The 10,932-nt window shown below is 33.5% G+C and overlaps 3 protein-coding genes across 4 annotated transcripts in view; 2 read left to right on the top strand and 1 right to left on the bottom strand.

Annotated features, from left to right (window-relative positions):
- LOC108977940 (uncharacterized protein DDB_G0283357-like) overlaps positions 1-10,932 on the bottom strand; it is a gene marked incomplete in the record, with an annotated part of 155,081 nt that overhangs the window by 128,528 nt on the left and 15,621 nt on the right.
- On the top strand, positions 1,908-5,431 carry LOC108977942 (microsomal glutathione S-transferase 1-like). Of its 2 annotated transcripts, XM_018947936.1 has the most exons (4): positions 1,908-2,035; positions 2,078-2,260; positions 4,905-4,984; positions 5,045-5,431. In XM_018947936.1, the coding sequence occupies exons 2-4, from the start codon at positions 2,126-2,128 to the stop codon at positions 5,289-5,291; spliced, it is 462 nt and encodes a 153-aa protein (XP_018803481.1). In that variant the 5' UTR covers positions 1,908-2,035; positions 2,078-2,125; the 3' UTR covers positions 5,292-5,431. The 2 variants fall into 2 exon arrangements, with proteins under 2 accessions (XP_018803481.1, XP_018803482.1); XM_018947937.1 differs by having other exon boundaries at positions 1,908-2,260.
- LOC108977943 (microsomal glutathione S-transferase 1) lies at positions 7,230-10,378 on the top strand. The gene is made up of 3 exons (XM_018947938.1): positions 7,230-7,476; positions 9,897-9,976; positions 10,042-10,378. Exons 1-3 carry the CDS (start codon positions 7,348-7,350, stop codon positions 10,283-10,285), a joined length of 453 nt encoding a protein of 150 aa, XP_018803483.1. The 5' UTR covers positions 7,230-7,347; the 3' UTR covers positions 10,286-10,378.

Here is a 10,932-nt window from a genome sequence, read left to right as displayed (position 1 = left end):
AAAAAAAAAAAAAAAAAAAAAAAAAAAAAAAAAAAAAAAAAAAAAAAAAAAAAAAAAAAAAAAAAAAAAAAAAAATGCCAAAGAGTGTTCTTTTAAATGATAATAAACATTTTTTTTTTCAGTAGAGAATCTCCAAATGGATACGCTTTAAATACCAAAATATTTTGGTATGAATAATTGCCATAAATTCATAAGCAAGACATCAGCAACTCTAGATAAAAAGTCTTAGGTTGATGTCAGCGTGGAAGGGACAAGGCGAGGCGTGCTGTTACATGGCTTTTTGAGATTAATAGTTCTATGTTTCGAAAGATGGGGTTAACATGTCTTGGAATGCATCCAATTAAAGAACAAAGGAATCTAAACAGAGCATTAAAATTTTTATTTTTAGAACTGCGCCAATATCCAAATAAATTTTATGTCCCACAAGACAATACATTATACACTATATCCTTAATTTAATATCAACAGACCCTAAAAAGAATTGGCCAATTCTTTTTAAGTACTCTCAACAAACACAAAAAAAAACAAACAGCTTTCAAGCAAAAAGCTACAGTAAACTTGCTTGGCTCTTGAGGTCGCCGAAAGCCGCTTTGGTGTTTGCTTTCACTCTGACAACTTTCCGAGATTTAGATTAGAAGACACATGCAGCTAGAAGTACCGTCATCTTATAGCATCGCTTTTCGCTGCCACTCTGGCATTAGCCTTAAATGCGAAATTGAGCCGAAAATAAGCTACCAAAATTATGAAAGTTCTCATTTACGGTTTTCAGTTCGAATATAGCCGAAACCGTCCCACAAACAGAAAAATTTTCAAACTACTCTATTTGAATACCATCAGCTTCTCCGGCTTTATAATACATAGCTAAAAGCTCAAAAAATATGTCCAAACAATCTTAAAATCAATAGAGTCCCTAAAATATGTGATTTCGGACCACAAATCAGTCAAACCCAAGCCGTACCCTCCTCTAAAACCTATCTATCTAATAGAAGAACTTCATCACTCCCGTGAACTTTATGCTGTAAATATCAGAGATCGTTTAGATATTTTTCATATTCTTTTTTTGAAAACAATACGGTATTATACGAAACTGAACAGAATTTTTTTCTCAAGCTTTTCAATTGCCACTCTTTTCTACTCATATCTATGACAACTGTGGGTGATAAATACAATTCAATCAAAACAATTGTCAATATGTTTATATTTAACTTTATTTTTTCAGTGTAGCAAGCTTAAAGCTCTTATACATCTTCAAAAAGCTACATATTGAAATAAAAAATTCATTAGAGCTTTCTTTGGGTAGCTAACATGTATAAGAGCGGTAACAGTTTAGGTTATATGAGGACAGGTCATGAATTACAAAAAGCGGTAGGTGGGTACGTGTGCTCTTTCTGGACATTTGGTGGTATAGATTTTGGACGATGTTTTTTGGGGACAGTTTATAATACATCAAATATTCAATTTGAATAGCTTTTAAAAATGTTTCTCTTGCTTTAGCCTCCATCTTAGAATATTCGCTGGATATGAAAATTGAACACAATATTGAAGGAGTATAAAAGAGCTTTATTTTGGGAACATCTAATGCAAATAATCAATAATAAGGGAAAGCATGTCACAACCTTTTAGTTCTAACCTTTTGCCGACAAATTTTAGAAATATTTAGCTCTTAAACAGTACATTTAGTTACGAATAATAGTTGAAAAATGTTTTTTGGAACCAACTAATATTTGTAGCGTATGGTATATTGTTAAATCCCTGGTTGTAGCCACAGATTAACTGTCATAACCTAACAAGCAATATTTACAAAGCTTCAATCAATGCTTCGGAAATCTGAAATGCATGAAAACAAGTTTTCCTCTCAACTTTGTGTTAACACTATTGGAAAACTAATTGATCGTTAGTATTCAATCAGTGCATTTGCGGATGTCAAACGAAACTGTTGATTTTGCGTAACAAAAGTGAATTCGTGATTTGTTGAAAAAGTGTGATTAAATATAATATTATTTTGAACGAACAGCATTATATAGAAAATTTACAGATAATTGTTTCTATTTTCTATTTTTATATAGAAAATTTACAGATAATTGTTTCTATTTTCTGTTCTGTACGTACAATTTATAAATCAAAAATGGCAAAATTAGCACTTGAGCTTCTCACGCTGGAAAACAATGTTTTCAAAGCGTATCTCTTCTGGTCCGCAATTTTAGTGTTGAAAATGTTATTCATGTCGCTATTGACGGGATTTACGCGTTTCAGGACAATGGTGCGTATATGTATGTAGTAAGTTATATTCATATTTACGTATATAAAGGGTATTTTTTAGAGGTAAAAAACCGAAATAACCGAAATTTGAATAATTTTATTTTATGAAATGTAGTGTTGGAAAGTGTTAACTTTTGTCAACCGATCATGTCAGACTTTCCAGCCAGTATTTCGTTTACGACTGATTAGATTATTATCTTGACGTACCATCACAAAAAGTAGTCCAACGAGATCAAAGACCAGGATTTGTATGGCCAAATAATAGGTTGATTTCTTCATAAATCACATTAAAATTTCTTAGAAGATAAGGAATTTATAATGACCAAAAAGTAGTGAGACTCTTTCTGTGCCAAATGTCCCATTCAAATAGTTATTAGTGTTTAGTATACGCTTGTTTTTCTGAAGTATGTGCATAAAGTGCATTCGTCGCTTAAAAATATTAGAACCACATTCTTTGTAAGCATAATTCCATATATTTAAATATATATGACCCAATAAAAACTTTATCTATCTATCTCTCTACCGTATTTAAAAAAAGCTTTCTCAAATCAAAGCGCTTTTACTCTCGTTTATTCTATAATTATTTATAATAATATTTTCAAATGTACATTTAATAATTTTTTTATTAAGCTATCACAACTGCAGCTCGTACGCAAGCTAATCACAATGACTATTGCAATGATTATTCAATTATATAGTTATATATAATACTCTAAACACTCAACAATTTTTACTTAGAGTTAATGATTTGTTTCTTGGCATTTGCATTTCCATTTGCGAGAAGTTTCTGATTTGTCTTCCACACCTTCTTTCTCTCTCTTGTTGCGCGATTCTCACGTTTCGTGACTCTCGTCGTTGCGATTACATTAGTCGACGAAATATACATGACTGTGAGCTTTAAGTGATGTATAGGTGTATTTATTATGATATTTATGTATATGTTATCAAAGCAGGTGGCCGTCTCTAAATGCCGGCCGGCGTATTCAACCATTAATAGGCCAACAAAGCTTTCTACAAACATATGAACATTATATAATACATATAGTATATATGTTTTTATTGGATTTTTTATATGCCTAAAGAAAATCATTTGAGGTTTCACTAGCAAATTTTAATATTATTCAATTTAAATGTGAAATAATAATAAACAATACTAAATGAAGTCATCAAAGATGCTCCCATTAAACAACCATACTTAGCCATAATCTTTGATTTAGCTGCTTGCATATTTCAGCAATGATCTGTAAGTTTAAGTTAAGATAATAGGACTGGAGTTCTTTATAATATAAGAGTCCATTCTTCTGAATCCATCGTGCCCTTATATAGTAATTTTTAAAATGATGACACTATCTCAAATCTAAGATGGTTTCCTTAAGCGCTTTAAGGAATGGAAGCCAAGGAGTTTTTGCCTTATTGTCACAAAATAAACAATGAAGAAAGAAGTACTAAGATGGTTCCCCGTCACCATCCTTTATGTAGCTGATATCAATGGCCCTGTGACCGCCCAATGCTGCCCTTTTCTAAGCGTTTGCTGCCTTGTAGCAGTGTAGCAATAATGAAGGCGGTGCCCAAGGACACATGATAATTCTAAGAAAAACCTATGGTACAACTGCTTCAAATCTGATAAAATTGTACATTTTTGATCTTGTTCATAACATGACTAAGTAAGTAACTTGCGTCTACGTCCTAACGAAAGAGAAAAACAAGAAAAAACGTTAACTTCAGTTGCACCGAAGCTAAATAACCTTCATAGGTGCATTTCTGTTAGTAATTGTGTGTTCAGTTTGTATGGAAGCTATATGCTATAGTAATCCGATCTAAATTTTTTTTCGGAGATTATATTATTACCTTAAGCAGTAATCCATGTCAAATTTCATGAAGATAAAACGTCAAATGTGAAAGTTTTCCATACATGAACTTGATTCCGATTGTTCAGTTTTTATGGCAGCAATATGTTATAGTGGTCCGATATTGGCAGTCCCGACAAATAAGCGGCTTCTTGAAGAGAAAATTACGTTTGCAAAATTTCAAAACGATATCTTAAAAACTGAGGGACTAGTTCGTATATATGCAGACAGACGGATAGACGGACAGACAGACAGACGGACATGGCTAAATCGTCTCAGCTCAACATACTGATCATTTATATGTATACTTTATAGGGTCTCCGACCCTTCCTTGTGGATGTTACAAACTTCGTGACAAACTTAATATACCCTGTTCAGGGTATAATTAAACCTCTGGAAGCAAAATATTCACAACGAAATTGTTTATACTTATTTACGAAGTAACCTTAAATTGCTAAAGCTACAGCCAACAGAGTCACTATTCGACTTTTAGCGGGAGATATTTGAAAAATTTGGATATAGTTACGTGAAGAGCTTCCCTTTTTTCGAAATGTGTAGTCAAGTTCTCAGGAAACATGATGAACTCGATCCCCTCGAACAGAAATTCCACAGCCAAATGACATAATGCTTGCTTTACCTATCAATTAAGTAAGAAGAATGCCATGTGGAGGGATCTTTCTAAAGAGCAACGATTATTCACCCCACCTTTTTGAAGTACATTCACTCTCTTAAAATCGAATAGGGGACTTCCGTTCATTTCATTTGAATGCTCCTAATATTCTCTTGATATATCCACAGACCTTCATCAACGAAGAGGATATACTCAACAAACGACTCAAGGTGAAGTACAACGATCCAGATGTGGAGCGAACACGCCGGTAAACCTTTGAAATATAGTTTTGTTTGTGAAATTTTCACTTGCTTTAACACTTCTATAGAGCGCACCGCAATGATCTGGAAAATATTCTGCCGTTTTTCAGCATTGGCCTCTTATATGTGCTGCTAGATCCCAATGCTACTTTGGCCATCAATTTGTTCCGAGCCGTGGGCATCTCACGTATCTTACACACCTGTGTTTACGCCATTGTTCCAGTGCGACAACCGAGTCGACTTTTAGTTTTTCTTGTTACCGCCTTCATCACCATCTACATGGCTTATGAAGTGGCTCGAGCCGTGGCAATGTGAAGGAGAGACATTTAAGCTTTCTTCTTAAAGTAAGAGTTAGACAAATAACAAGAATTTTTTATTTAAAATGAAGATAAGTGTAGTTGATTGTAATATATAGGAAACTCAATGGTTTATATATAATCAAAACTTTTTGGAAAGAGGTGTATTTTTAATATTAATAAAAAAATATAAAACGATGAAACTGAATATTTTTGAGATTCGGGTTTTATAGGAACAGCAGAAACGGATGTAATGTGGGAAAGGTGAGATTTTAGGCTTCATTTAACCAAAAAAATATTAAATTCGGGGAAGTTGAAAAAAAGTTAGTTAGTTTAGTTCAAAAATGAGTGAAAATCATAAAAAATTTGCTATATCTTGAATTTTATATAATGTAAGAATGCCACGTAAGCTACCAATGAAATTTGTGAAGTTTACGGAGACGATGCTGTATCACTTCATGTAGCACAACAATGGTTTACTCGCTTCCGTTCCGGAAATTTTGATGTGAAAGATGCACCTCCCTCTGGTCGACCTACCGTTGAAAAAGTCGACGAAATTATTGAAAATATTAACCACGACCGTCACATAAGTAGCCATGATATCACTAAGGAACTTTACATTTATCATCAAACGGTTTTCAACCATTTAAAAAAGGCTGGCTACAAAAAGAAGCTTGATGTTAGGGTACCTCATGAATTTTCTGTAAAAAATTTAATAGGCCAAATTAACATCTGCTATTCTTTGCTGAAATGAAATGAAATCGAACTATTTCTGAAGCTAATGGAAACAGGAGACGAAAGGTGGATCAAATACGACAATAATGTGCGAAAACGATCATAGTCCAAGCGTGGCGAAGTTTAATAAATGGTCGTAAAGCCATGATTGACACCTCGAAAGGGTATGCTGAGTATTTGATAGGATTGGAAAGAAATTATCCACTATGAGCTGCTCCAGCCTGGTGGTACGATTGATTCTACATTTGAATTGAAGCAAGCTATAGGAACAAACGGGCAGAACTGATCAACAGAAAGGGCTTCGTCTTTGATGTCTCGGGATAAACTGGAAGAGCTTGGCTAGGAAGTTTTGATGCATCCACCATATAACCCTGACCTTGCACCTTGTTTCGGTCAATGCAGAACTCCCTTAATGGAGTAAAGTTGGCTACAAGAGAAGCCAGTGAAAATTAACTTCTTAACTTCTCACAGTTTTTCGCCAAGAAACCAGAAAAGTTTTACACTGATGAAATAATGTCCCTAGCGGAAAAATGGCGAAAGTGGTGGATCAAAATGGTACAAATTTGGTTCATTAAAGTTCATTATAAAAAAAAAAAAATAAAAGTGAAATTTGATTAGACATACGAAAAGACTTTTTCGGCTACGCAATATTTTACGCGAGACTATTTGATAACCTACGATAACGAAGTGTTCTGTCTCTATGACTTCTGATCGGCAGTGTTGGTTGTAAAAATCTTGTTCATGTCAATGTTGAGGGTATGTAACGCCACAAGACAAAGGTTGAGTCAATAAAAATATAATAATAATTAACATATATATATAACAGAAATCTTTATCTAAAAACATGAATATGGATCTCGGCTAGAGAGCGCCAATATTATAATCGAATGACAACTTTTCGATGATATTTGCTATCGAAGATATTATACCTAAAAGCTTATGTTAGTACATTCACATATTCATAGATTTTTTGATAAGAAACTGTGAAATATACATAAATATTTATTGTATAAAACTTAAAAATATTCATGTACGCATGTACAATCACTAGGCGAATATTACTCTGAGAACTTGCCTATCTTATGCTCACAGTGAGTGGAGCAAAACAGATAGTAAATATGCCGCTAGTAAATAAATCTACAAATGTATACACATATGTATGTATATATAAACATGCTATTAAAAGCTCACTGAAGATTCAGCTAGTCAACGACAAATTTTCAGAGTCAACTTAATATTAGTTGGACAGTTGATTTCTACGGCAATAGATCAGTAAATTTTACCGGTTGTAAACATATTTATATTTTTCTAGAAAATCAAAGAAGTTTAGTCAAAGTAAAATGGCGGCAAAAGATTTGATATCGTTTGATAATGAAGTATTCAGTGCCTATGTCTTCTGGTCGGCAGTTTTGGTTCTGAAACTTTTGTTCATGTCATTGCTGACGGCAATTCAACGCTTCCGGACAAAGGTAAATCAGTGAAAGTAATGCAAAAAATAATCATGCTTTTTGGTAAATCAAAGTAAATCGATTTATGTTATATGTAGGTATGTACATATGTATAGAAATTCAAGTTAATTTCTGTAAATGTACGTATGTATGATACAACAGAAATCGACATAAATTTTTATTATGAATATTCATGAACTTAAGAAAAATATTGCCCCGTCATCTCGGTTAGAAAGCGATGAGGTCAAAGTCGAATTGAAAATATTTTCTGTAATATTTGCGTAGAGACTTCACCTATAAGCAAATGTTGGTAAGCAGTTTGTCATAAATCGTTTAGACTTTTTAATGAGCCATTAAGACTTTTCATATGTGCAATAAACAAATGCAAGTATAAATGTAATTACTGTGCAAATATTAATGATACGCAGGAATTTGTACGCGTTCCGTTAAAAAATTTATTTACAGTTTTACACACTCTCTCATTTTTTACTCGTAGGCTTTAAAAGCTTCGTTCACAACACGCTATGCAATAACCTATGATTATATGTATACATATGTATGTATATACTTGTATACAACTTTACAGCATAAAGCACGCCAAAGGCAAATAATTAACAGTAAAGGGTATTCACTTAGAATTCCTAATTATTGTATACCAAAAAAAATAAAATTAAAAAAGCGTAAGTTATCATTGCTCAAAATATCAAAAAGTTTCAATTAAAAATATATTTAACCTAAATGTTAAGCTAAAACATTTAAATACTATTTATGTGGGAAAATTATTTGTCATGAGAGAGTTTTCCATATTCCAAACCGCTTTAAAAGCTAGCTGGAAATACTTTAAAAAGATACGATGTTAGCTTGACTTTAAAATTTTAATCGAGATTTCATCTGAAATGTAAATTTAATAAAAGTTTAATCATTCGACAACGCTCCTAAATGTAGGCAACAATTCACTCTCGCTCGATTAAAATCGATAGTCTATAAAGTTCCTTCGCATTGCTAATCAAATTTCAACTTATTTTATTTTATATTTATAATGAACTATAACTAACCAAATAATAATAATGACAARTAATTTTCACAGGCTTCTCTTGAAGCCAACTTTACTCCATTAAGGGAGTCGAGCATTGACCGATAGAAGTAGTCAGATCGTGCAAAGGCATGGCTATATGGTGTATGCATTAAAACCTTTCAGGCAAGATCTCCCAGTTATTCAAAAAGGTGTGTAGTCAAACGTTGTCCTGATGGAAGACGAAGCCCTTTCTATTGATTAGTTCTGTCTGTTCTGTGTTAGAATCAATCGTTTGACCAGGCTGGAGCAGCTCATAGTGGATGATTCCTTTTAAATCCCACCAAATACTCAGCATAAGCTGTCGAGGCATCAATCCTGGCTTTACGACCATTTATTAAACTTCACCCCGGTATGATCGTTTTCGCACATCATTGTCGTATTTGATCCGCTTTTCGTCTCCTGTTACCATTCACTTCAGAAATGGTTTCATTTCATTTCAGCAAAGAATCGCAGATGTTAATTCGGTCTATTAAATTTTTCACAGAAAATTCTTATTGGACCCATACATCGAGATTCTTTTTGTAACCAGCCTTTTTTAAATAGCTAAAACCATTTTGATGATAAATGTAAAGTATGTGACGGTCCTGGTCAATCTTTTCAATAATTTCGTCGACTTTTTCAACGGTAGATCGACCGGAGCGAGGTGCACCTTTCACATTAAAATTTCCAGAACAGAAGCGAGCGAACCATTGTTGTGCTACACGAATTGAGACAACATCGTCTCCGTAAAGTTCACAAATTTCATTGGTGGCTTACGTGGCATTCCTACTTATTTTAAACAAAAATTTCAAAATATAGCGAATTTCTTCATTATTTTCACTCATTTTCAAGCTGTAACTTTTTTCCAACTTCCCGAATGCAATTTTTTTTTAATTAAATGAAGCTTAAAATCTAACCTTTCCAACACTATATGGTATGACATAATGTGATTGGTAGCACTGGAGATATATGATTGCAAGGGCATCTATTTTTTTTTTTCGACTACCTAATATATTATATTGATTGAAAAAAGGAATTAACAAAGAAATCGTCAACAAAATTAAGCCTGTTGGGTGAAGAAGAGGAAGTTTCAACAACTCGCATACTCGTTTCCCACAGAAAAATAGAGTGTGTTTTAACAGCGACCGACATGTTAGCCGTCAATGCCGATTATGTTATTTGCAGTTAGGCTGTTGAAGATTAGGAATTAACATAAAATATGTTCATACTTAACGATCTATCTTGTTTCCTCTGAAATATTTTTGACTGTAAATTTGGATTAATATGTATTAGTGTTAATACATGAAACTAGTTGTCCACAAAACCGAAATCTAAATAAGTATTTCGCAACATTCACTCAATTCTACACACATTTGTATTCTTACAGACCTTCGCCAATCCCGAGGATTTGATGGACAAACGTCTTAAAGTGAAATTCGATAATCCTGACGTTGAACGCGTGCGCAGGTATGTAAATAAGTGCCTTTCTTAATCTTATACTATAAACGTCTTTTGTATTATTTGACCTTCAGAGCTCATCGTAATGATCTGGAAAATATTTTGCCATTCTTCATCATCGGCTTCCTCTACGTGCTGATCGACCCAATCCCAGCTCTGGCCATCAATCTCTTCCGCGCTGTGGGTATTGCACGCATTGTGCACACAATTGTCTACGCTGTTGTTGTTGTACCACAACCCAGTCGYGCATTAGCATTCTTCGTTGCTTTGAGTGCAACAGTCTACATGGGCTTCCAGGTAGTGATTGCCTCCTTGTGAAAACGCTTTGTGTAGTCTAAGCTATGATTTTCACTCTCACGAGTGTTTATTGTAATAATAATACTAATTCAGTTAAGAAATTTGTACAATCATTTTTGTAGTAAAAATTTTCTTTCAAAATAATAAAAAAAATAGTATACAAATTTTTTTTTCATAAGTTTCTGAAGTGATATTGGCTTAAATTTGCAAAACCGCCTTTAAAGATTCCGTGTTGTTAGCAAAAATACGAATGCTGCCTTTTACTTCGGAGTCACTGATCAAAAAAGAAATATTAATAATCGAAAATCTGTTTATTGCCTTTCAACAAATTCTCCAATAAAACATATATACACTTCTTCATGCATTTGAACCAATTATCGAAGTTCTTTTGCCACTGATTGAAGTAAATATCTTCAAAACATGCGTTCTGAACGTATCAACACCTATACTGGTATACTGAGCGTAATATTCGCAACACTATAACCCCTATTGAGACCCTGCATTCATTATTGGATAATATTGACCGAATAGACCATAATCGGCACAGTGAAGAAAACATAGCAAACGTAGCTGAGAGGGTACACGAAGACCGTACATATCGTTCGCAGCAGCTCCAACTACGTGTGGAACGACTTGGCACATTTTACGCCGAGATCTTAAATATCGCT

This window comes from Bactrocera latifrons, unplaced genomic scaffold (genome assembly GCF_001853355.1).
Source record: "Bactrocera latifrons isolate USDA-ARS-PBARC rearing strain unplaced genomic scaffold, ASM185335v1 scaffold_98, whole genome shotgun sequence".
In the NCBI taxonomy this organism is placed as follows: domain Eukaryota; kingdom Metazoa; phylum Arthropoda; class Insecta; order Diptera; family Tephritidae; genus Bactrocera; species Bactrocera latifrons.
Note: the sequence above shows the minus strand (reverse complement) of the source record. Positions and strands in the feature narration are given on the sequence as shown.

Bases quoted from the DNA above. Each gene is read 5' to 3' on its own strand.
- LOC108977942 (XM_018947936.1), top strand. From the start codon at position 2,126: ATGGCAAAATTAGCACTTGAGCTTCTCACGCTGGAAAACAATGTTTTC. The intron at 2,261-4,904 runs GTGCGTATATGT...ATATATCCACAG, and splicing joins TTACGCGTTTCAGGACAATG to ACCTTCATCAACGAAGAGGA. The intron at 4,985-5,044 runs GTAAACCTTTGA...ACACTTCTATAG, and splicing joins GATGTGGAGCGAACACGCCG to AGCGCACCGCAATGATCTGG.